Raw genomic sequence first — 27,153 nt, 5'->3', positions numbered from 1 at the left:
CCTTCGGGTGAGCCCACATGTGTATTCTTGCATGTTATGCTTCCATCATGGTAAGGCTGTGTCTTTCCCTGGCAGAGATTTCTCTGCCATCTCTGCTGCGTAGTGATCTCACCCCAGGCGGGCTGAGTCTACCGCAGGGACTTCCATACTTCCACTGCCCTATGGCCAGTCCATATGTGTAATTTCCACGTTACCTCCTATGCGCAGGATGTGGTTTCCGTAGCATTCCCCTACTTGAGTACGCTTTCCCAGTGTTATCCAATTTCCCACTGTACGGAAAAGCAGTGGCGGGTTCCTCTGCCTAAGCCCTGTCCTATCTTCCGCCCCAACTGGAGTGGAGGGACTTTGCCCGCTTTCGCAGGGCACTGGAGGGGGTCAGCAATAGTGGTATTTTCCATACGGATCCCAATTCGTCAGTCACTGACGTAATGTCGAACGTGACTGACCGAAAGGGAACGTTACGTTCTGTTGCCATAGTTGCTGTACCACCGCTGTACGGCCGAGGCACACCGTCTCGTCTAGTGAGATCCCAATTCATCAGTCACTGATGTAACGTGGTAACGCGATTCAAATCCTCACAGGGAACGAGGGTTTACATACATAATTGAGATTCGGCATATTAGTGAAAGTTGCAAAATGGTTAAAAATGCAGTAATATACTTCCAATTCTGTTTCAACTAATTAGAGCAAACACAACTACCACTAACACACTTATTTAGTGCTTACTATCAACACTTTGTTTTGGGGACCTGAAAATCCACCTTTTTGAGAAATGGTTTCCAAGTACATTTACATTTCTTCATGTAGCAAACACTTTTATCCAAATCAAATTTCTGGCAATGTTCATAGCTCAATATATTGTGGAAGCTTGTATCTACCACTGAATAAAAAATGTAAAATGCAATTGCAATTTCTTATCTCACAATTATAACTTTTTTTCTTGCAATTGAGTTTATATCCCACAATTCAGAGTTTGGTAACATATAATGTGTTCTGTTGTCTTTTGTTGTGTCGCTGGCGTCTGATGTAGGTTTGAAACATTGCAAGTTAATTAATCAGATTATTTTTTCCAAGTAACTAGTAAGTAATGCATTAGTTTTAAATTTACAAGAAAATATCAGTTACTTTACTTTTCCTATTTATTCACTGACATCTCTTCTTTCTGTCCTCGTGTTGTGAGAAATCGGGAGTAAGTGCAGAGACAGAGGCACTTCCTTCAGCCTGAGGCTAATTCATTTCACTTTTGGTGTGAAAGCGCCTTTACAGTTGTCAAAAATATAACTTTTGGGTTTTTTGTTATTAAAAATAAATAAGCAAGGCCAGCTCAGGTCAGGTGACAAAAAGTAATGCAAAAGTAACATAATGCATTGCTTTCTATAAAAAGTAACTAAGAAATGCAATGTTGTAATGCATTACTTTTAAAAGCAAATTTCCCAGCACTGACCATAACCCTTTTGAAATTAATAAGACCATCCATTTCAAATACACAGTGTTCAAAATACTATGAAAGAAAGTAAAAATTATAAAAATGTATAAGGCAGCTGTGTGTTTTAGCAGGGTTGATCAGCATTCAGGACCATTACGAGCATTTGTGCCTTTTGCTATCAAATGACCGAGACAAAACATAACTTTTAGAGAACAGTTTATAAATTCAATAGAACAGAAGAAAAATAACACTATTTTTTAAAATTGGCAGTCGTAGTTGTAATCCAGCCTGTGTTATGATTGATTTGATTTTTAATCAGCACTTTATTGCTTAATGAAAGTCAAGAATTCAGAAACATTATGAACATATTAAAATGCAAACATGATACTCTAATCACATTTAACAGACAAGGTAGCCTAATAATGCTTATAATTTAATTAATAATTAAGACAAAAACATTAAACACTATTTACTGTGAAATGACTGTTATTCAGATCAGTTTATAGTCCATATTCAGTCTATATGAGGCTACATCCAGAATTGTTAAAGCGTCTGAATATTTTTTTCTGAATGACCGCCTGGATCTGCTCCAGCAGTTTCTCTCTGTTGTTTGAGATGTTTTTTCCAGCAACCTCCATAAGATCAGTGATCATCTCAGCGCTGTAAGAACCTTGAAAGGTGCGATATTTTATCCGCCATGCCTCAATTTCATCTGAAGAAACAGTAACATACTTAAATCAGAACAATTTATTTCAGTGATATTTGATTTATTTAGGACCGCTGTAAGATCTGAACTTGCCTCCACAGTTGATCACATTAAACAGAGGGATGTGAATCACGGTTGGAGTGTTTTTGCCTGTGAACACATAAAAGTCCTTCGGTTTCTTCACATCTTCACTGGGAATGTTGACTTCAGGGAAAGGGATGTTTTGTTTCCTGCACATATCAGCAGCTTCTCTCACTGTCTGCAATAGAAATGCATGATAAAGTCTTCATTAAAAGTGAGCTTTTAAACAGGATGATCAGTGTAAATACTCTAAGTTGTGTATCATCATGGATCTCAAAACCACAGTCAGTGTTGAAATGGGTACAAATGTTAATGGCCTGTTTGCTGTAGCTGAGCCATTCATAGAACAAACAAAACAAACCCTGAAAATTGATAAAAGAACGCATTACACAGACACATATTTAATGGTATTATATTATTTTTAATTCCATTAAATATATTACACTTTGATAGAAATATTTGCAGTGGGTTTGTAAAAGCTGTGTTTATGCATGTTTGGCCTGAGCTTCAGTTGCATTTACACTGTTCTGACCAGCAGGTGTCATCAATGTGTGGTGTTCCGAGCGCTTCGAAACAGTGAATCATTTTGCGAAAACAAATGGTTCAATTAATTCAAATCTTCGAAAAGGTTCTTTTCTCCCATCATGACACGCACGGGAGAATGGCATATGTAAGACAGGTCTAAAATATAAACTTAGCTTACCGTAGTGATTCAGAGTAAGACAGAAACCCAGTTTGGAAGATGGATAAAGGATTATCTGCATAAAATAGGCCTACCATGAAAGGATCGCTTTCACTGAAATCCAGGGAAATGATAAGATCAATGTCTCTTTCTTCTCTCAGCACTGAGATGTAGGGTGAGTTCAGCAACAGTCCGGCGTCTATATAGTCTCTCGTCTCACTTTCCAGAAGAGCAGCAGGCACTGCATCATCTATCAATCACAGTGTGAAATGAGTCCCTATATTATTCTCACTGAATTGCAAGTTTTTAGCAGGTCTGTTCTCACCTCTCATGTTGTGGAGGAAGTTATAGTTCCTGCCCCAGATCCAATAGTCCATGCATTTACAAATGCTTATCCAAGCATCTGTAAAACAGTTATACTTCTCAAAATGCATTTTCTATAGTTCTTCATTTATTTAAATGATTCTTAGGTTCTTATCAACAATCATTTTGACTGTTTCATTACAGGATCCTCAGAACAAGTTTTTTTTTACAACTTAGGCCTACTTACCGTGCATATTGTAAATACTGATGCTCAATATTTAAAATATTTAATATTTAAAATGACTGCCAAATATGCATTGCATTAAATGAATGGACATTTTATATGCAATTCAAATTTTAGAGACAGTTCAACCTACCAAATGGCCAGATATCGATCAAATTACTCAAATCGTTGCACACGTCCAAGGTGAAATGCTTGTTTGCTCTTTTATCAGAAGTTTCCTTTGCCATAGGAACAAGTTGGATTTTGCCACAAGAGAGGACTGTAAGAAAACGGGTCATGAGATGATTGTGTTATTACATGTTATTAATGTTACCTTATCCATTACAGACCATAATACATTTTATATGTGCATATTTATAATGTAAGATGCTTTTATTCAAAGCAACATACAAATGACAATTTTTAAATGCAGACATGATTTGAAATACAGCTTTTATTTTAGACAGAATTTAATATTTCCAAAAATAAAAGCTATTCTTCTTCAATCTGTGTCTTCTGACTGTGAGGTGTAATGGTTACCTTTCAATTTTGTTCTGATGGATTCATCAAGAGCAGAAGGATCTTCGCCATTCAAAACAGAGAGATTCCTGTCCACAAGATCCATGAGTACCCGGTAACATTGGTCTACAGGAGGGGAGACTGGATCATCTGAAGGAAACCCATGCTCGGAGCGCTCTGAGAAAGGACGCACTAGCTCTTGGGGACGCTGCATGAGTTTGTGTCTCGCCGCAAAATCAGTTTTCCTCTCTCTTGTCATCGCTTTATGTCTCCTCACACTCCTCTCACGCTCTTCTGTCCAATATATATTAAATAAAGATGAACACACTGCAAAAAAGCACTTTTACCACAGTCAAATTATAACCCGATCTCATGAATGTGCATATCAATGCCACAAATTTCTATTTCTATTTGGCGTGCATTATGATATGCAATGGTTAGGATAGGGGTGTGGGATAGGTGTACACCAAAACTGCATATGCATGCCAAGACATTGCGTATTATATGCACGCAAACCTATCATAGCGTCAATAGCATGCCAAATAGAAAGCTTTAATGCTTAAATAAATACTTAAAAACACTTTAGTCCTTAATTAAAAACACGTAGGCCTATATAAAAGCTGTGAGAAATTCTTTACCCTCCCTCATTGCCTCAAGTATTATTGTTTCTCTATGATGAAAGAAATCTGAAAAACATAAAAAAGGATGATAATGAAAAATCTGCTGACTTTAAGTAAAATTCAGTCCTCAGAAAAAAAGTGGTTCACCTTTTATTTTCTGCCACTTTACTTTCTTAATGTCCACTTCATCCGCTAAAGCGCTGCCACAAAGAGCTGCAGGAAAAACACTCAATATCAACAAACCTGAAGAGTGAAATAAACCTGTGGACATTTTGTAGTCCTAATTATTGAATTGCAAAAGAAGTGACAAGGATGTGTCTCATGGCAATTCGTAATTATTTTATTAAGTTAATTCTAATACGAAAACGTAGGCTACATCTTTAGAAAAATAGGCTAAAAAAATAAAAATGAAGGCCCACTCCCTCGTTTATTGCATATCAAATAGCCTAGTTAGGCTACATTTTCCTGTTGAACTGTTGAACAGGACTTTAATTTGAGTTTGATCATTCGTGCATCATAATGAGTAAAAATAATACAATCACATAAAATCGATTGTGAAGATCCAAAAGTTGTGAAGATTTAGCAGAAACTGCTTTTCTACAGTTTGTCTGTACATTGAAACTTTGCCGACAGTGTGAATTGCCCTTGCCCTACACAGCGAAAATCCCTGTTATCATGTCAGATGGCTAATTTGGCTTATTCGCCATCTCTCACAATAATAATAAAAAAAATAATAATAATAATAAAAAAATAAGCAGTGTTCTGAACATTAGATTTAGTCTGTTCTCGTTTTGTTTTGCGTTTTTATTGCCCTATGACAAAACATTAAAACAAGTATGTTCATCTTTACTTTTTGAATTTGTATGTTGTCTTTTAATTATTAACTGATTATAAAAATCCTTTTATAGGTCCATCTTTGTGCACACACTCAAGCTTTATATGTATTTTAAAGTATTTTAATTTACTTTTGTATGGCTGTTAAATCTTTATTTTTATGACTAAGTTACACATAATTCAAAATATACAGTTGCATTATAAATGTTGTCATTCCAAAAAATCTTAAACATCAGAAATAAAAAAAAAAACAGTGTTTTAGATTTTTCTCTGTTAATAGGACTTACTTCCATACATTTACATTTGTTTGTTTTGTGCAGGGCATGAATGAAGCCTGCATCAATGAGGTCATCGAAGACACCACTGTTGGGATTTACTTTCTCAAACAACATGCTTCTGATGAACCAGAGGGTGTTGGTGTTGTTCTTGAAAGCGTTAAAGGGATAGTTCACCCAAAAATGAAAATTCTATCATTAATTACTCCCCCCTCTTATCGTTCCAAACCTGTAAGACCTTCATTCTTCTTCAGAAAACAAATTAAGATATTTTTGATTTCCTCCGTTATGGAGAGTACCACAATGCATGCATGTGCCTTCCTCTGCTCATAAACAAAGTGCAGCTTATGCATGTTCTACCTCACCAGTATTGCGATCACATGCATGCGTTGTGATACTCCCCATAATGGAGGCAGAAGGTGACTCGTCAGAGAAGAATTGTTGAATAAAGTCGTTATTTTTGTTTTCTTTGCACACAAAAAGTATTCTCATAGCTTTATTAATTCCGGTTGAACCACTGATGTCACATTTTACTGATATTCTTACTACGTTTCTGGGTCTGAAATATCATCAAATATCATCATTTCATCAAAAATATCTTAATTTGTGTTCTGAAGATGTACAAAGGGTAAGTAATTAATGACAGAATTTTCATTTCTGAGTGAACTAACCCTTTAAGATGCATGGTTAACCTTGGCAGTGAACTGTAACAAGCTATTGCTCCATTTTAACTTATTCACTTTGTGCCATGTTTGGATGCTTTTTTTTCTTCAGACTGCACAGTTTGTTCTTACAGTTTGCTATTTTGTATCCATGCTTTTAAGTCTACTGTAACAGTTAATGCTTTACAAATGTCTTTGCTGTTCTTAATCGACACTGACAACAGTTAATAGTAGGTTTATAAATGTCTTGCCGTTCTTAATCCAATTTGACAATATATTATGTATTTTTGTTTGAATATGCTGCTGATGCAGCATTTATTTTTTTTTTTTTATTCTTCTGTGTAATCAATTAATGGCAACTGTTCTCAGTCCTCTATTTGTTAATTTGTAAAGTTGACAACTCAATACAAAAAAATGTTAGGGTTAGGCTCTTGCTTTTTGCCTTTATTGTCAATGCCAGATGCAATTTTACAATTTTGATTTTGTATTCACACATTTGAACATGTCTAAAGTACATGTATTGTACAAAAGGCCCTAAATGAATCAAATATGTATATAGTTAATTTGGAAGCATTACCTATTCTGTCCAGTGCGTGACAGTATACCCTCACTTAAGTTCATTGAAAGTATTGCATTAGCAGTAGCGTTGATTGCGTTATGAGGAAATTGCCAGGAGCTCCGGTCAGGTGTGGACTGTTAGTGCTTTGTTTCTGCTGAATATCACCTGTTCTAATGATTCCTGAGTGCTTTTAGTTGGTTCGTCGATGACGATATGTAAGTGCACTGTTATTATTAATGTCACTTTGAGATTGTTTCTAGTCACTGATTAATGTTGTGATGACTCATCTTAATGCTAAGTTAATCATAATTGATAGTGTAAGACGTAATTTGTACAAAATTTGTCTAGTGTTAAACGATCAATCACAGTGACTATTTATACTGTAATCATTAGTAATCTGTGGCTGCAGTCGATCACTTTATAAAGAGAATTTCTGTTCCATTGCTAATACACTGTATATTATCCTAAAATTATTCTAATATTGTTTGAATGTCTTAGCTTGTGTGCATAATACTGTACTATTTGGGATGCTATTGCAGTTAGTAATTATCTCTTCTTTCTGTTCATTTTAGAACCACATCCATATATACCTAATTGCATATTGTGTAGTTTGGAACCACAGTAGGAAATCCCTGTATGCCATACCGTGGTGACTGCTGATTCTGATTCTGAATCCTAATCATACAAGTAAACCTACATCAACCTGATACTGTCTCCTTGTGTCGTGACTGATATCCTGTAGCGAATGCAACATATTACCAGCTAACTATTTAATCCCTATCTCTTCTACAAATTGTGGTCCTTTGAGCTGGAGGTGATTTGACACGGTGACAATATGTTTGATGAGCATCAGAGAGGAACTGTTTCAGAATCTGTATGGCCAAAATGTCAGACACGTCACCCTGCCTACTTTGATGATTTTGAAGTGGACTATGGAGGTTATCGGCCATGTAGTGGACATCTTCATCCTTTAAGCACAGCATGGTATGAGCACAGACAACAACAGGAATCCAGTGATAGCAGAGTAGATACACAACAGATGGCACATCGTACACCACATAGAGAGTCAAACACATGATCAGAGTTAACATTATATCCCTGCCTTCCAGATTCAAGGGCCCAGTCCTTTAGAGCCTCAAAGTATCAGACTGTTATTAGAAAGCTACCTGAGCTTCTTCTCCCTTTCATGAGCAGACAACTCATATTATGCCTGCCTCCACAGTGCACTTAAGGGTCAAATAAGTACCAGTGCTCCACCGACCTTGTATGGAAAAAGTGCCTTGCTTGACTTGCATGCTTCTCCTTAATACGTGGTTTCCCCTGATCCTTATTCACTGACAGCTAGGACTCCACATTATTCTATTAGGGATGTGAGTCATGGTGCTAATGACCCAAGTTACCCACATCAGCAGCAGAGAGCCTCCCTGACTGAGCCACACAGCATGATGGTTTTGATTGACAAAATGATGGGTCAGTTACAGCTCATGAGAGACGAAGTAGCGTCAAAGCAAGGCACCCCTAGCAGACCATCACACAGACCACCACAGCCTTATAAAGAGCTGCCTCCTGTGCATTATGAATACCCTGACCAACAATGGTATGTACATTCCTGTCAGTATGCTGCTAATTGGCTTATAAGCCATCTGACAGATTCCAGAGCAGCTATGAGCCTGCACCGAGATCAAAGATCGATAGGAACTATCACCCAATGCCACTCCCTGCTCAGAGACCCAAGCCTTCTTGGTTAGGGCATCCTTCCATTCAGCTAAAGGAGTCAGTTGCAGAATACTGTGGTCCTAAGCCCAGTATACCCTACCTGGTGCAAAAAGATCCAAGCGATTTTTCTCGCCTGAAGCTTGTGCTTCACAATTTGCTACCTGAGGACGCATCAGAGTTGTTCAGGTTCCAAGCCTCATCAACTTGCTTTGAATAAGATTGCTCGAGTAATGGACGCACCAGATGTCCTTCCAGGATACCCTAAAGGCTTTGAAAGGTTTTCATTACAAGTTCAAGCCCTGGTAGGACTGCTGAAATCCCTGGGACCAGAAAGGGATAGCGAATTGAGGTGCGGTTCTCATGTAGTTTGCCTGCTGACCAAGCTGCCACCTGATTTAAGAGCTGCTTTCAGGAGACAAATGCTGCCTAGTCAAGCCTCAAGCTTTACACTTCCAGAGTTCTTCAAATGGTTGCAAGCTGAATTGTGGTGTCAAAGTAGTGATGTAGTGGGAAACATTCAGGCAAGGGGATGGCCAAAGCAAAGGACTGATAAACACAAAGAGCAAAGGTCAAGACCAGCCACTGTACTGCATGGAGCAGGCAGCCTCGCCACAAATACAACTTCCTCTCCAATTAAACCTGCCACTTCGCCAGAGAACAAGGTGAAAAGTAAAGCCTTTTGTCCTTATTGTGAGAATGCAGACCATTTCCTTAGTCAGTGCATCAATTTTCAGCAGCTCACGATTGAACAAGTGAAGCAATGGATTCAGATTTACAAACGCTGTTGGAAGTGTGGAAGGTCACATTTATCTGCACAGTGCAACCTGAAGAAACCCTGTAACAAGTGTAAAGGGAAACATTTGCTGATACTCCATGACATAAATTACAGGTCAGTCAAAGATACTTCCCCAGCATCAAGTTCCATTGTGGAAATATTATACCTGGACAAACCTGGAACAGATAGCCAGGTCCTGCTCAAGGTAGTCAGAGTTCTGTTGAGATATAATAACCACACCTTGGACACTTATGCCATCTTAGATGATGGATCCGAATGCACCATCTTGTTTGCTGCAGCCCTGCAACTGAATCTGAAAGGTGAAGAGGAGGAACTAAGGTTTCATTAAGTATCTCTCCAGTGGCGCAACCACAAAAGACATACCATATCAAGTAAGCCTTTACAGCCGGCCACCTGGGATTAGCTCAACAATCCTATCCTATGGAGGCCCTTGTAAGTAAGTACAAACACCTAAAGGGCCTTCCGATTCAGTCCTTTGAGAAAATTCACCCACTCCTGCTGAATGGTGCTGATCAGCCTCATCTAATCACCCCAATCGAGCCAGTTAACCTGGGACACCCTGGCGGGCCAGCCGCCATCAAAACGAGACTGGGTTGGACACTACAGGGTCCAGCGAAGCTCCTTCTGAATCCTTTTCATCCTCAGCAGGTCCTTTTCACCTCTTTGTCAACCAAGCAAATGGAGCTGATGAGAAATGTCGCAAAGTTATGAAAAAAGGAAATACTACACTACACTAAAAAGAAACAAATAACTCGCTCCAGAGAGGATCAGGTGGCCCTTGAAATTCTGAACAAAGGAACTATGAGAGTTGACGTAAATGAGATCCAGAGGTATGCTACCCCACTTACGTAAATCCAACATGACAAGTTTAAATGCCTCTGAAGACACGGTAATGCCACTCCTTCGTAGATCTGAAAGGCATCTCTTGAAAGATCCAGAACGAACAGCGACCTATTCTGCAGAGATCTGACATTGACATCTGAGGATTTGACATTCGACAGCGGGCCTCAAAACACCCTGAAGTGGTAAGCCATCTACCTAATGAGGCTCAGTCTACAAGTACTGAACTGTGGTTGTCACAAAGGGAAACAGAAGTTCCTGAATCCACTCTGGGTCTGCACTGGCACTGACCCACTGACACTCTTAGGTACAAGCACTGTCCCTTAGAGTATGGACCACCCACAATGCGCAATTTATATTGCATCCTTGCCAGTCAATATGACCCATTGGGCTTCATTCTACCTTACACATCCAGAGCAAAAGTATTAATCCAGGTAGGACTAACTTAAATCTCTTTCCTCTATTACCTTTCCCAGATGCTATGTGACTCCAGAAATGGACAATGACTCTGTAGTGAGAGAGATACATGTGTTCAGTGACGCATCAGATAGGGCCTATGGTGCAGACTCATATCTGAGAACAAAGAACAATCAAGACAAGTTACAGTTAGCATTCCCAATCGCACGCTCACGAGTTGCACCCAAAAAACAGTTGTCAGTTCCCAGACTTGAACTCTGTGCCGTACTCTGTGGAGCTCAGTTTGCAGAGATGCTAAGAAAAGAACTTACACTTGAATATCACAGGATTACCTTGTGGTCCAATTCCACCACAGTACTTAATTGGTTGCAGTCAGAGTCCTGCCGGTTCGAAGTCTTTGTTGGCACCAGGATTGCAGACATACAAGAAACCACAAGTCCACAGGATTGGAGGTACGTGGACTCTGCTCTGAATCCTGTGGATGACCTAACAAAGGGAAAATCACTTGTGGATCCGGCCACTCCAAACAGATGGACCAATGGACCCCCATTGCTCTTAATGCACTCTGATCACTGGCCAAAGAGTCCTGTTGACAGCTCTCTGAAGGATGTCTCAGAATTACACAAGTCAAGTAAAGTCAAGTCACCTTCATTAATATAGCACTTTTAACAATACATGGTAAACACTCATTTTTCAATTAAAGGCAGTTCATCATTGAATTCAGTGATGCATCATCCAGCTCAGTTCAGTTTAAATAGTATCTTTGCAGTCAAGTCAACGATATCGCTGGAAATGAAGTGTCCCCAGCTAAGCAAGCCAGAGGCGACAGTGGCAGGGAACCAAAACTCCATCGGTGACAGAATGGAGAAAAAACCTTTCAAGTCAAGTCAACGTTCTGCGCCCTAAATGTAGTGACCTCCAACACAGGAATTCCTGATGCCAGCCAGTTTACAACTTACAAAGAACTACTGGAAGCTACTGCACAATGTGTTCATGGGGTGGCAAGTGGAGAGCCGCTAACAGCTGAAGATTTCCTACATACAGAAAGACTTCAGTGGAGAGTATCTCAGCTGGATAGTTTCTTTGATGACTTCCAATGTCTGAAACAAGGTAAACCTCTCCCTTTTAACAGTAAACTCTTGCCTGTAGCTCGACTTCAGTTATTTAAGCCTGCATTTTACTCCACAGGGATGGATTGCTTTGGACCCTTCTCAGTGAAGATTGGACGGAGAGTGGAGAAGAGGTGGGGGATAATTTGGAAGTGTTTGACAACCAGATGTGTCTACCTAGACATATTATCAAGTATTGAATCTGATTCCTTCCTCATGGCACTTAGAAGGTTTGTGGCATATAAAGGGACCCCCTTTGAACTTTGGTCTGATCAAAGGATTAATTTTAAAGATGGAGAGAGAGAATTGCATGAAGCCTTCAAAGGTATGTCGCCTGAGTTACAGCAACAATTAGCGAAGCAGAAAGTTCACTTCCACTTCAACCCACCTGGAGCTACTCATTTCGGAGGAGTATGGGAATGGGAGATATGATCTGTTAAATCAGCTCTGTATGCTTCTGTTGGTGCTCAATCTGTTACAGAGTAAGTCCTCAGGGATGGTGTTAACTGAGGTAGAGGAAATACTGAACTCCAAGCCTATATCCAAGCTTATATCCTATAAAGATAACTATCCTCTGACATCTCAGATATTGATCCTGTTACCCCGAATCACCATAAGTCAGATCCTCATTGACTTATTCTGGTCTGCCTTCATTAAATTCTATCTGCCCAATCTACAGACTCGATTTAAATGGCAGAAAGATGTAGAGGACATTGCCATTGGAAACGCCATTATGCTGGTAGACCCCCAATTGCCTAGAGCTATGTGGTTGATTGGAAAGGTCACTAATGTCATGGCAAGTGCAGATGGGCATATCAGAACAGCAGAAGTGCTTATCAAGGGACGGACCTATAACAGACCAGTTTCAAGGATGATTGTACTTCCTGCCATTCCTGATGATGCAAATACCTCGTAATTGCGGGCAATTTATCAGGGACAAATTTAGTGCCTAAACTGGGGGGCGGCTGTACAAAAGGCCCTCAATGAATCAAGTATGTATATAGTTAATTTGGAAGCATTACCTATTCTGTCAAGTGAGTGGCAGTACACCCTCACTTAAGTTCATTGAAAGTATTGCATCAGCAGTAGCGTCGATTGCATTATGAGGAAATTGCCAGAAGCTCCGGTCAGGTGTGGACTGTTAGTGCTTGGTTTCTGCTTAATATCACCTGTTCTAATGATTCCTGAGTGGTTTTAGTTGGTGTGCGTCAATGATGATGTGTCAGTGCACTGTTATTATTAATGTCACTTTGAGATTGTTTCTAGTCACTGATTAATATTGTGATGACTCTTCTTAATGCTAAGCTAATCATGACTGATAGTGAAAGACGTCATGTGTACAAAATTTGTCTAGTGTTAAATGATCAATCACGGTGACTATTTATACTGTAATCATTAGTAATCTGTGGCTGCAGTCGATCACTTTATAAAGAGAATTTCTGTTCCATTGCTAATACACTGTATATTATCCTAAAATTATTCTAATATTGTCTGAATGTCTTAGCTTGTGTGCATAATGCTGTACTATTTGGGATGCTATTGCAGTTAGTAATTATTCCTTCTTTCTGTTCATTTTAGAACCACATCCATATATACCTAATTGCATATTGTGTAGTTTGCAACCACAGTAGGAAATCCCTGTATGGATCAAGTTGATACCCTTGACACAATGAAATCACTTTAACAGTACACAATGCATTTGTGTAATGACAATAAAGAATTACAAATAATATCTCAAATCAACATGATTATTTTAAGTAGTCTAACGTGAATGAAATATTTTGGTTTGGCAAGCGATAAGTCATTGAGGATAAAAGGAAAATCAGTCAGTTGAACACATTCTGATCATGTGGACCGATGTACACGTTAAAATTAGGTAAATTCAAAGCAATTTTTTTCAGTGTATAACATCAATAGCCAGGCTAAATATTTTTATGAAATAACAAATAATACAGACTTCAGAGAAGCGTTTGGTATTTAGAATAACTACGAGATCAGTTAAGTACAGCATGCAATCAATGTATGCACAGTAAATTGATGTTACAAATAAAGTGTTACTCGAATATGAAACTTTTCTGTGACAAAGTTTGCTACCTTGCAGGTACAGCATGTCAAATTCTTCCTGATGATTTATCTTTGTGCCTTCGTGAAATTGGCTGCCAAAGTTGCAGGTGTCCACAAATGCTCCAATGAGAGAATAACCCGCTTCATGTGGATTGATCTCAAACCAGGGGTCTGCAGACAGAAAACACTTCCTTGTAACTACTGACACGTGCACATTAACCCTTTATCTCTTTCTTTCATACATCACATGCATGCAGACCTTCGTTATTGTACTGTTTGCATTGCTTGTCGATGACTGCATAGATGGGAAACGGGTCTTTATTGTGCTGGTTCCACTGCTCTGTGAGTGCGTGTTCGTCAATCTAAAGAGAAAACACATTTGTAAGGAGACAGTTGTAAGACATTAAATTTTTTCAGTCACCAACACTTAGCCTACTTAATGTGTTCTCAGCAATGATCTCTTAAAAAGGATCTGAGGCTCAAATCTATTTATAGTGAGAGACCCTGATAGTACATCACGGAGACATCTATGCAATTCCACCTGCAAGACGTATTTTTTACAGTTTATCTGCAATCTGTCTATAGGACGTTTCCTATCAGATGTCAAACGATAGAAGATGTCTTTAAGATGTTAATGATTTAGAAGGTATGTAAAACTGACATCTGAAAGAGGTCTATCAGATGTTTGTATACTGCTGTTTGTATACTGCTTTATGTCTGTTAAGTGCTAACCATTGGTGCTACTGTGGACTTAGTTGGAGACTTGTAAGTTTTAGAATTTAAGTGTTTTGTAAGGAAACTTGTAGGGAAGTGGGTGCCTTTTTCTTTAATTGCTTTTCCCTTGGTTATCTGGGTAGTCAAGGAGATAGGGAAGTTCATTTTATTCAGTTTTCTTTTATGTTTAGGTATGTTATGGTTAAAACTGAGTTTGAAATCTTTTTGTTTGTGTTGGCCTTTGCCCCGTCCTGAAGCTTGTTTCCCTTTTATTTTATTCTTATGGTTTAATAAAAACTTTAAGTTCTTTTGTTCGGAGGTGTGTTATTGGGGCTGGAGACGAGGTCCCTGTGCTCTCTCTCTCTCTCCAAAATTTGTTACTGCTAGGTCCATTACCTCTATACTAAAAGGGCTAGCATGTAAGGCAGCAGATGCTTTCCAGATGAAGCGATCTTTTAACAGACATCTTGCAGACCTAATTGTGTTATCTGGGGTCTTTATGAAGAGAATATGTTGAGATTCATCAACATTTCATTCTCAGGAATAGCCTACTTGGAAAAAAGAAATATAAGTCTAGGAGATGCATTTCACAGACTGAAAAGCTGCATTGCCATAATATATTAAATTAATTTATCAAAGTTCTTTCATTTTTTTTTTATGTTATGTAGGCTTAATGTATAACTCTTGTTTACCTTGGCATTAAATTACAAAAAAACACTACCACAGTCAAAACTATAGCCCGATTCAGGAACAAATGACTGAACCGGTTCTTTTTAGTGCGTCAAATTAAAGAAAGAAAGAAATAGTTGTCCAGTTTAGGAACACTGAATTAACATCAGCTGACCACTGAACTTCAAGATACATTAATCAAACACATATGTGTGTTTTTACATCTACCTCAAACGCTGCAAAAGCAGAGCTGTTAAAATCATTAAGGACTCAGATCACCCTGGTATACCTCTCTTTTTATTTTGCTGCCATCTGGTAAGTGCTTCCGTAGCCTGATGGCAAAAACTGAGAGACTTAGGAGGAGCTTCTTCCCCCCGGCCATCAAACTCAAACTCAGTCTCTTAAACTCTACATGACTTCACTTAATTATCAGTAAGATACTGAATATACTGACATTGACACTTGCATACAGCAATTTCTATAATTTTTATTTACTTTTTACTCTCTTGCTGCTATGTAAATACCCTGTACAACCTGTTTGCACATTCTCCTCTTGTACATTCCTGCTCATCTTAATATTTATTAAGTCTACAGTATACTGTCCTGCACATTTTTTTTTTAAAAGCATCTTATTTTATTTTATTTTTTTTTATTATCTTACTTCCATCTAATATTTTTCTGTATAATTTTCTTGTGTTTGAATTCTTTAATAATTGCATTGTCCATGGAGCGGACCTGACTTACATTTCACTGCTGGTCATATGCTCTCCATATAACCATGTATGTGACAAATAAAAATCTTGAATCTTATAAATCGCATAACTCGATTGTCCTCAGATAACACCAGACACACTGCTTTGATACGGTGCAAAGTCCTGTTGTAAAAATCACAATACAAATAAATGTGAATTGACTTGATTTAGTTCGTATAGACCTATTATTAATTAATCACCAAAGTCTTAGGCTATTGCAGTGGATTGTTATTTGAAATAAGATTTCAATCTCAGATTTCAAAGATTCATATCAAGTTCAATTTATTATTTGTGTTAATTCAATGTAGTATTTTTGTATCATACTGTATTTATACAACAACTTATCTATTTAAAATGAATACTTTGTGGTCCTTCTAAGACACTGTTCAACTGTTTTGCACATTCATGACCCAAATGTGTATGATCAGGTCATAAATCCATAAGAACACTGCGTTATTGCTTTGCTGTTGTCCTCATGCCACCCTATAATTGTCTAAGTTAAGAATAAAAATTAAATCTATAAAACCTATAAAAATCCATCCCTGGTCATGAATATTTACACACCTCTTTCACATATGACGTAATGACCATCACTGCCCAGACATCAGTCAAGCTGAAGTGATCTTTCCCATAGTAATATTTCTTCAGTTTGGCCAATTTGTCTTTCAAGCTGACTCCTGGTCCGCTGAGTCTCCTGATGATTTTGTCTTTCACAGTCTCTAGTTTGGTGGACCAGTCTGGTTCTTGGTATAAGGAGGCCATGCACCTTCAGAGAAGAACATACTGCTCTCATTTTTGACATTCAACCCAATTCAATCTCTGTGTGTTTGTTGTTTCTCAGGGTTCATACCAGGTGGATCCAGAGACTCCGCTCAGATAAAGGACACAGTCCAGAAGACCTGCTTTATCAAGCTGAACCAGGGATCCCAGCAAACCCACCATGGCTCTCTGTCCTCCTCCAGAACCCAGTAATGCGATGTTTGGCACCGCATCCTGAAATGCACACAACATTCAAAGCATCTGCTTCCACATGCTATCAGAAGTATCATACATCAGATCAGAGGGCATCCATGTGCAACTTCTGAGTACAAAACATACACAGGTGTAATTAATTTTCCCCCCATATACAGCCAACATAGTGCTTGCCATTTATTAGGGAATGTCTTCCCTCATCATTTAGCAGATCCCTTGATTTACACTTTATTCCTGTTATGCATAATTGCTCAGTGCTTACGCAATTTTCACATTAGTTGACAGCATAATCACCTGACCTGGGATTTGATGCAGTCCTGCATCCTGATTACAGCTTTGTCAGGTATTGATTCATTATTCTGAGTCTGTATTAAATGTGATACTTTTAACCGTTCTCAATTCCGTTTAACCAGTTCCTGCTTGAACAGAATCACAAAAACAAGTCTTATATTTATGAGAAAGTAACAGTCATGGATATTTTTGTGAGTGGTTAATTGGAAAGCTTTAATGGAAAAAGAGCTGAGATAGTTTATAAGCTTCCTTTCCCATTCCAGTCCTTAACTTAATTATTACAATAACTCAGGCGTGTCCAGTCCAGCTTCTGAAGGGCCACTTTCCATTTACAAATGTTTGTTGTAGAAACTGTAAAAGTTATTTAAGCATTAATAGATTTTAGATAAAATAACTGAATGTAATGATACCAAAATTCTGATTTTGATTGTGCTGAGCTATTTGAAATAGTGAGTCTTTGTGTTTAACATTTTGTAAGAACACATCGACCCACCACCCAACACATTATTTGTAGGCCATTTCAATATAAGCAGTCGGAAATATGAAGTATAGCATATGATGTTTTACCCGACTGCATTGAATCCGAAGCTTCTTCAGGCATTGTAGAACAGTGTTTCTCCTTCTGGCTACAAACTCCTGCTCGTTCCTATTCAGAAAGGGTCTGATTCTGACCTTACCGCTGAGGAGATCACACACACACACACACACACACACACACACACACACACACACACACACACACACACACACACACACACACACACACACACACACACACACACACACACACACACACACACACAGACAGATCAGTGCTGACCTGAACATGACTTATTTCATATATTTAGATATCCAATATTCTAGATTTCAATGCAATTAAATCTAAAGTTTATTTTGTGCAGTTTTCTCAAAATATCGCAGTTTGTTGTAATGTAATTGTGTTATTTTACTGCTTCTGTTGCTCTAGGATTCTGAGCAGGATAACGTACCTTTCCTGGGGTTTAGATGCATTCATCCCTAAAACAAGAGAGTGAGTCAAGTCAGTTTCTATTATTTAAGATGAATATTTTTTGAAGATATAGCAAATCAGTAACTTCTGAAAAGCTGTTTTCAGATAATTATGATAAACCAAAGAAACGTGAAAAACATTAACATTAAGTAAATGCAAACCTATTGTCTGTATAAAGTAGAAAGTTTGAGTGAAATATGTTTCAGCTTAAAAATTAAACACCTTTGATACATTTAACATTTAAATAATGTGAAAAACATGGTCATGTTAAATGTTCTATTTTTGGATCAAAATATCAGAAGTATGTTTCAAACATACAATTATTTATAGTATATTTCCTAATATTGTTAAGATTTTGATGCATAAAAAATGCAAAACTTTGTCACACTGAAATATGAATCCCTTAATAATTTTCCATCATCATTATTGTACACTTTTATACACTTTTGGTAGCATGTCACTAATATCGGCCACGTTTAATTGGTTTTAAAGCTAATTACTGAAAACTCTGGAATCATTCATTATAAGGTTATTGCATGCTATTTAATGCATGAAAGATTTAAATTGCCCTGACATTATTTGCATAAAGTTTTAAAACATATACTTACTTTTTCTGTAAATGGTGAGTCTTCAACACCACACCAATAACAACACAGCGGCCTTTATCTGACATTCGGCCAGAAGAGGCTCTTATATAGGGCTCTGAAACTACACTGCACGTCTAGACATCATCATGAGGGTGAGGTTGTGAATGATACATGAATCACTGAAACCAGGGAAAGTGTGATATTTCATTTAGGCCTAATTATGTTGCCTCACCTCATGCACCTCACCTTGTGTGGCATTGGAAATGTTTATGTAAGACTTATTTTCAGTGAAAAAAGTGGAAAGCCTTCATGCACATCAGAACGTGTGGTACTGTATATTGTTGCATAAGGAAGTAGCTTGCATAAAGATATTATCCATGATTGCATACAATATCATTTATAGCGTGCCAGGGTTTGATCCTGATTTCAGCTGACAGATTTCTTTAATTTCAGGTAATGCCTTAAGAGAACATTAAAGGTAAATCTCACTTGTGAACTATATTTTTATTGTAATTTTCATCAAGCTATAATTTTGTGAAATGGATAAAATAAAACCAAAAAATTACAATGAAAACATACAATGTTAGTTTTGAATTTTGCCACTACAGATATTCTATTTAATAAATGTTTCGAATATTATGAAATATAAATGTTTCAAATATCAGACATCCTATTCTGTGTTTTTGATTAAAAAGGATCATAAGTTCATAAGAGTCCTTTGTTTTGTGTGTGTATATATATATATATATATATATATATGTATATGTATATGTATATATGTATATATATATATATATGTGTATATGTATATATATATATATATATATTTTTTTATATCATGTATATTATATGTAGGCTATATAGTATATACTGTATGTGTGTGTGTGAAATAATATATCCAAAATAATACACAAAATGTGTGTGTGTGCGTGTGCTTCCAGAATTTCTAATTGAATATTGTTACATTTCTTGTCCCTTGTGAAATTAATAAGACCATCTATTTCAAAAATAATATATCCAAAATATTATACAAAATTAAATAAAATATATAAAAACATTTATTATCAGTTTTAATTAGCGTTTATGCTGTTTGATATCAAATGACCAGGACCCCCTTTTTTTTCTTTTTTTAGAAGTTTAATAGTTCATTGGAACAAAAAAAGTAGCTAATGCAATGTTTTAATAAGCAATAATGGTTTCAGTCCAATGTTTGCGGTTATTATTGATGCTATTTATTGTTTTAAAAAAAAGTTAAGAAATGGACTGAAACAGCAAAAATATTTCGAACATTAAACAGAAATAAAATGCAAACACGACTAACCTCTGATGCTCTTATGCTGCCACACAGATCACATTCAGCAACAAAACTCTTAAATGATTATTAGGACAGAAAAATAAATTGTATATGTATTGTAAAATGACTGATATACAAATCAGTTAAGTCTGTATTTAGATTCTCCTTAGACACTGAGTTTAGTCACAGTGTTGTTTGTTATGTTTTTGCCCGATGGCCGCACGAATATGCTTCAACAGTTTGGCTCTGTTGTTTGAGATGTTTCTTCCGGCGACCTCCATTAGTTTACTGATCTTCTCAGCATTGTAGGGACCACTGAATGTCATATATTTGTACCTCCAGGAGTCAATATCATCTGAAGAAACAGTAATACACTTAAATCACAAGGTTTTTTTTTTCAGTTATATTCAACTAGACAACCTTAACTTACCTCCACAGTTGACCACATTAAACAGAGGGATGTGGATCACGGTTGGAGTGTTTTTGCCTTTGAACACATAGAAGTCCTTCGGTTTCTTCACATCTTTATCGGGAATGTTGACTTCAGGGAAAGGGATCTTTCGTTTCCTGCAGGTCTCAGCAGCTTCTCTCACTGTCTGCATTGGAAAAATCACACAGAATTACTTGATTAAAAGGGTTATAAAACATTTCAGTTACAGTGTAAAGCTTATACATAACTTCTAGTGGTAGAAGCAAACATTGCTTTGGTCATTAGCTATGTTGAGCTTCGGCTGCGCTATTTTATATCTGGCTACAGATGATCACTTTATCCGTGCAAATTTCATTAACAACATCAAAACCCCTACAATTATGAAAGAAAGATGGAAATCTGGAAATATGTCTTAAAGCAGATAAGAACACACGGTTTCTAAATTTGGCTGCTAACGTTAGACATAGTGATCCCTGATAGTACACATACATCACAGAGACTCTATTTAACGTCTTCATCAAAACTTCAAAAACACATTTTCTATCAGATGTCAAAGAGTATATTTTGTTCATCTGCAATACGTCTATAGGACGTTTTCTATCAGATGTCAAACAGACGTTTAGAAAACGTCTATAAGTTGTTTATGATTTAGAATGAATGAAACTATACAATTTACCCGAATCAACCGTGAGGTTTGTTTGTTGCGCTGCTGTTGCTCAATGGTGCCCCACAGTTGTGTCCAGTGTTTCTACATTCTTTATGCACATGTCATAATGGCTTTCTTTAATGTTGTAGTCCACGAAATAGCCATTGATTTACAGTTGAGATACAGGTTTTTCCAAAAACAAAATAAAATTATAAAATGATAAACCTCATGCAGGTTTTGGCAACGTACTAATTTTTGTCATTGGTTAAGGGCAACATGCCATTTGCTTAAGGCACTGCTATTTTCGCTGTCAGTTTGTGTTGGGGATATCTGCATATGGTTTTGTTTTGGGGGGTTATCGCTGCTAGGCTGCATGTATGCGCAGGGAGTTCTTGTCTAGAATAGAAACATACCGCCAACCCAAACTGTAAGATAATTGTCTATCATCTTTAACGATAGTCGTCCTGATAGAATATAGGTTAGTGTGACCTCTGGGGGTCACTATGAAAGTCATGAGAACAAAGAAGCAAGCTCTCCATCTAAAGAAAGACATGAGGGTGAGAAATAATGAAAGAATTTACATCTCTAGGGGAAATCGTCTTTTAAGAGAGTATGTTTGCATTGTTATAGAGAGAATTATAAACAAGCATATAATACCATGAAAGGATCGCCGTCACTGAAATCCAGGGAAATGATGAGATCAATGTCTCGTTCTTCTCTCAGCACTGAGAAGTAGGGTGAGTTCTGCAACACTCCGGCATCTATATAGTCTCTAGTCTCACTTTCAAGAAGAGCACGAGGCACTGTTTTATCTGAGGGATCACAACATGAATTCAGTGTTTATTATTTGCCTTTAATTGCCAGGTAAAAAACGCGCCTGTTCTCACCTGTCATGTTCTGGAGAAAGTCATATTTTCTGCCCCAGATCCACAGAACCGCACACCTACAAATGCTGAAGCAAATATCTATAATACAAACGCACTCATCTGAATAAATCTTCTTGGAAAGGTTTGATTTTGATGGCTTTTTAAATTCTGACTGGAAGCTTAATGACTTAATGACATTCCAACGTACCGAATGGCCAGAAACTGAAGGAAACACTCAATAATGCACATATATCCAGTGTATACTTCCTCATATGCAGTTGTGCAGCTTCTTTATCAGCAAGATTTAGTTTTTCCACTTGAAAAATATGCTGATCTTTGCCTCCAGTGAGCTCTGCAAAAGAGGGAAACATTAATGAATATGTGTCTTGTTTTAATTCCTTTGTTTTTTTTTTTTTTAACAAAATAGATATTAATGCATGTTACCTTGTTTAAATTGTACTAAAAATCCAGTGTTATAATTACATATCATTATGTATCATAGGTTATATATATATGTTTTACAGATATTTAGCTAATGAAATGGGGGGCGCTTTTTCAGTTTCAACACATGGCCCTCAAAAGGTCTGTGCATGTCCCTAAGCAGGTGATTGTGACAACTTAATGCATATAATGGGAAAAAAATTAATTATGATGTTTACCCTCACTGTATCATTACATTGTCGATTCTACCCCTATTATTCACCCCTGAATATTCACTGGATTAAGTGTGACAAATAGTCCAAAATATTGTCCTCTATATGAATTCTAGCACACTTTAGGAAACGCTCACCGTTCAGATTTGTTCTTATTGATTCGTGAAGATCAAAAGGATCAATGCCATTCAAAACAGAGAGATTCATGTCCACGAGATCCATGAGCACCTGGGAACACTTGCCTACAGGTGGGGAGTTTGGATCTGTTGAAGAAAACACAAATTGAACAAACAATACTGAACAAAGGCCTTCAATGCAATCACTTTCCCTCACTAAAACCCATTAAAGATGCTTTGATTTGAAGCTAAAACTACATTAATTATATAATTAAATTATACTATATTTAATTATGCAACCTTTCTAAATAGTTATTTTTATAAATTGTGACTTACAATATTTTGTTGTTTTACAAGTATACTTTATGAGCAAATATTTATAGACATAATTCATTCATCTTAACTATATAATATTTATGTAATATTTATAATTTTTGTAAGACGTGTATGTTTGAAGCTTGAATGTGATTTGCAATATTTTGTTGTACTTAAAATTAAATATACTTTTTTAAACATATATCAATATATCGATGTATGTAATGTGTATTTTACCCAAAAAAAGTAATATGTATTTTACAATATTACAAAAAATTACAATTTGCATAAAATGTTAAAGTTACATATAATACTAATCTTTAAATATGCACATAATTAAAACATTCTTGTGATGTATTCATTCTAGCTGTGGTATGTGTCACTGTCTTTAAAATCAAATCAAAGATCATCTTAATCATCATATACATGTTTTATTTTTGTCTTTATAGAGTTTAGCATTTAGTTTGCCATTGGGTAACATGAAAAGACAGTTTGTTTACATAAAAGATAGATTAACAATCTCTGTGAATAAAAGTAAATCAGTAAATCAAAGCAATGAGAAATGCTTTACCTTTCTCCATTCCCTCAATCATCCCATTTTCTATGCTAGATATAATTCTGGAAAATAAACCTGGGTGGGGGGGGGTCAAATGTTATAAGAGTTCACGTGATAATAATATGACTGTGAACTTTAGACAGAATCTGTATCTTCAGAACAAATGCAACTGCACCTTTTATATATTCCCAGGCGTATTTAATGTTCGCATCTCCATCAGCTATAGCACTGCCACACAGAGCTGCATGATATCAACAGACAGGAAGTTTAAAATAAAGGGAACAATAATCAATCTGCTTGTCTAGTTTAGACTATTCTCTAATTCACGTCAGCAGAGTTCTGTAGCGTACAGTGTAAGCTGATATCACAAAAATATGAATAAACTCTCCTGTGACAGAGTGTGTTACCTTGCAGGTACAGCATGTCTATTTCAGGCTGGTCCTTGATCTTACGGCCGTTGTAAAACTGGCTGCCGAAGCTGGATGTTTCCACAAACGCTCCAATGAGGGAATAACCAGCTTCATGTGGACTGATCTCAAAACAGGGGTCTGCAGACAGAAAACACCTCCATATAACAGCTGACACGAGCACATTAACTCTTCCCTCTCACTCACACGAATACAGACCTCCTTCTCTGTTCTGTTTGCATTGCTTGTCGATCACTGTGTAGATGGGAAACGGGTCTTTATTGTGCTTGTTACGCTGACCTGTGAGTCTGTGTTCGTTGATCTAAAGAGAAAATGCTTTTTTGCAGCATTATGTTATTGTAGAGGAGCCTGGGGACAATTTCTTTAGACAATTTCACTTTAAATTAAAGCATCACAACATTGATAATAATCAGAAATGTTTCTTGAGCAGCAAATCAGCATATTACAATGATTTCTGAAGATCATGTGACACTGAAGACTGGAGTAATGATGTTGAAAATTCAGCTGCGCATCACAGAAATAAATTACACTTTAACAGATATTCACAGAGAATTAAACATTTGCATTAAACACATTATTTCTAACTAAAATAATTAGTGCCATGCAAAAACTAATCAGTGCTGTAACAATATTCATCTCTCTTTTTTTTTTCAAAATGATGCTCAAGTCTTTCTCATTAACATTTCATAATAATTCAAGAAAATTACTGTTGGTATGTTCAATAAAAGGCCCACAATTCTTCTCTAATGCATTTTCATAAATTAATACTTTTAACTTTTCACTCAAATTATTATAATAATAATGAATTTATATTATTTTATATCGTGAATTTTATAATATATGTACTTATCTGATTATTGTAACATGGGCACAATCTGAAATATGTCTTTATAGTTTTTATTTTTATTTTTTATTTAACCACTACAAAACTTGCTTCCACAATAATTGTGTCTTCTGTTTGAAATAATATTTAAGCTGAAACTCTTCCTTCTAAAAGCCAAGAGCAACAAATACAGCAGAAAAATACTGTAAACTGTCATCCACTCAATCACAATCTCAATCTGAGGGACTTTACTTTACTCAAATCGATATTTCATTTTATTTGTGCAATATATTTAGAAATGCAATTTCTACTTATTTTCTCTATTTGCACTCTAACAAATAAAGGTTCCAAACTGTGTTTGTCACAGCCATGCAATAAGAACCATCATTTATCAACCATCAGAAGATTTTAATGATCTAAAGAACGTTTCCACCTTTAGTGCAATGGAAAGATTCCACTGATGTTAAAGGTTTTTCATGCAAACATAAATTCCAATAAAGACGTTTTATTTTTTGAATATTTACAGACCTCTTTAACTTGACCTCTTTATATTTTGTGACAACCATCGTTTGCCCAGACGTCATGAAGTGGTCTTTCCCTAGTAAATTTCTTCAGTTTGGCCAGTGCATCTCCCCAGTTTGGTGCTGAGTCCCTGATGATTTGGTTTCACAGTCTCTAGTTTGGTGGACTTGGTATAAGGAGGCCATGCACCTTCAGAGAAGAACATACTGCTCTCATTTTTGACATTCAACCCAATTCAATCTCTGTGTTTGTTATTTCTCAGGGCTCGTACCAGGTGGATCCAGAGACTCTGCTCAGATAAAGGACACAGTCCAGAAGACCTGCTTTATCAAGCTGAACCAGGGATCCCAGCAAACCCACCATGGCTCTTTGTCCTCCTCCAGAACCCAGCAATGCGATGTTTGGCACCGCATCCTGAAATGCACATGGTTTGAATTTGAAAACATTGTTCATCAGCTACAACACCATTTGGAGAAAGAATGGCAGTCATAGAAGTATAAGATGTTTTACCTTACTGCAGTGTATCTTGAGTTTCTGCAGGCTTTTTAGAACAATTTTTCTTCTTTTGACTACAAACTCCTCTTCGTTCTTATTCAGAGAGTGTTTGATTCTCACCACACCGCTGCTGCGGCTGCAAACACACGCAGACTGAATTGAACACCATAGTATATTTTTTGAGTTTAGATTTGAGTTCAATTTAGTCTTGTAATCAGTTATTCCCAGAATTATCCAGTTTACAGTCTTTGTACAGGGTGCTTGAAGAACTAATTCGATTTTCTGAAATTTTAAATTACAAAATTATTTATTTTAGAATTTTATAATATTTGTAATATTTTAGTTTTATATTTATTTTTCAAATCAAATTGATTTTTTATTTAACATTATTAGTTATTTAACAATATAATATTAAAGATAACATTTATTTAAAGTTATTAAAATAATATTATTAATATTATTATTGGATTTCTTTTTTCAAACAGAATGCATAATTAGATGCATTGTACAGCAAATTCCTTCAGTCCTGGAATTTCGCTAAACAGTATTTGTATGAACTCTGTTTAAAGTAATGCAGCCCAGGTCTTTCGTACCTTTCCTGAGATGTGCATGTTCCCATCTAAAAAACAAACAAACAAACAAACAAAAAACAATAGAGTTGACAGTAAAGTTAAAATCTTTAGTTTGAAAAAAAAAATAATATATATATAATCACAGTGATATTATAATATCACAGTATTAAAAGTATTAAAAATTATAATTTCTATTCATAATCATTTTATCAGCGGTTATTGCTGCTTCATATTTTCTTTTTGGAAACAGCAATATTTTTTTCAGGATTCTTTGACGAATAGATGAATAGTATATGACAGTTTGTAATCATAAAAAATAATAATAAGAAAAAATAATCAGAAATGTTCATATTATGTTCACAAGCAGCAAATAAATATGCTATTAGAATGATTTCTGAAGATCATGTCAATCACAGAAATAAGTTACATTTTACAATACTCACATAGAAAGCACATATTCCAAATTATAATAATATTACACAATATTACTATATTTTTGATAAAAAAAAATGCAGCCTTGGTGAGCAGAAGAGACTTCTTTCAAAAACATAAAAAATTCTTAATTATTCCAAACTTGCAAGTTTTTACTAGTTTGCAAGTCACATTTTAAT

The 27,153-nt window shown here is 36.4% G+C and overlaps 2 protein-coding genes across 2 annotated transcripts; both read right to left on the bottom strand.

Annotated features, from left to right (window-relative positions):
- Nucleotides 1-1,826: 1,826 nt before the first annotated feature.
- Nucleotides 1,827-17,262, bottom strand: LOC109078955 (cytosolic phospholipase A2 gamma-like). The gene is made up of 13 exons (XM_042757243.1): nt 17,239-17,262; nt 16,818-16,960; nt 16,532-16,733; nt 14,092-14,194; nt 13,863-14,003; nt 4,708-4,773; nt 4,579-4,626; nt 3,962-4,234; nt 3,576-3,701; nt 3,221-3,298; nt 2,991-3,145; nt 2,226-2,391; nt 1,827-2,138 (listed from the first exon to the last, which is right to left on the bottom strand). The coding sequence occupies exons 1-13, from the start codon at nt 17,260-17,262 to the stop codon at nt 1,945-1,947; spliced, it is 1,719 nt and encodes a 572-aa protein (XP_042613177.1). The 3' UTR covers nt 1,827-1,944.
- A 2,717-nt stretch (nt 17,263-19,979) lies between these two features.
- LOC109073159 (cytosolic phospholipase A2 gamma-like) lies at nt 19,980-25,519 on the bottom strand. Its single transcript, XM_042757242.1, has 9 exons — nt 25,478-25,519; nt 24,329-24,431; nt 24,053-24,250; nt 22,853-23,011; nt 22,271-22,414; nt 22,084-22,161; nt 21,854-22,008; nt 20,551-20,716; nt 19,980-20,475 (listed from the first exon to the last, which is right to left on the bottom strand). The coding sequence occupies exons 1-9, from the start codon at nt 25,517-25,519 to the stop codon at nt 20,300-20,302; spliced, it is 1,221 nt and encodes a 406-aa protein (XP_042613176.1). The 3' UTR covers nt 19,980-20,299.
- Between the last annotated feature and the right edge of the window lie 1,634 nt (nt 25,520-27,153).

The sequence above is a fragment of the Cyprinus carpio genome, chromosome A5 (genome assembly GCF_018340385.1).
Source record: "Cyprinus carpio isolate SPL01 chromosome A5, ASM1834038v1, whole genome shotgun sequence".
NCBI classification, from domain to species: Eukaryota; Metazoa; Chordata; class Actinopteri; order Cypriniformes; family Cyprinidae; genus Cyprinus; species Cyprinus carpio.
Note: the sequence above shows the minus strand (reverse complement) of the source record. Positions and strands in the feature narration are given on the sequence as shown.

Excerpts from the sequence above, each read along its gene's own strand:
- LOC109078955 (XM_042757243.1), bottom strand. The coding sequence starts at position 17,262 with ATGCAGGACTGCATCAAATCCCAG. Across the intron at positions 14,004-14,091 it reads CAAACAGTACAATAACGAAG|ACCCCTGGTTTGAGATCAAT; the intron begins GTCTGCATGCAT and ends TTCTGTCTGCAG. Across the intron at positions 2,392-2,990 it reads GTGAAAGCGATCCTTTCATG|ACAGTGAGAGAAGCTGCTGA; the intron begins GTAGGCCTATTT and ends TTTCTATTGCAG.
- LOC109073159 (XM_042757242.1), bottom strand. The coding sequence starts at position 25,519 with ATGGTTGTCACAAAATATAAAGAGGTCAAGTTAAAGAGGTCT. Across the intron at positions 24,251-24,328 it reads CAAACAGAACAGAGAAGGAG|ACCCCTGTTTTGAGATCAGT; the intron begins GTCTGTATTCGT and ends TTCTGTCTGCAG. Across the intron at positions 23,012-24,052 it reads TTGTGATATCAGCTTACACT|TATTGTTTGTTCAATTTGTG; the intron begins GTACGCTACAGA and ends GCCTTTGTTCAG.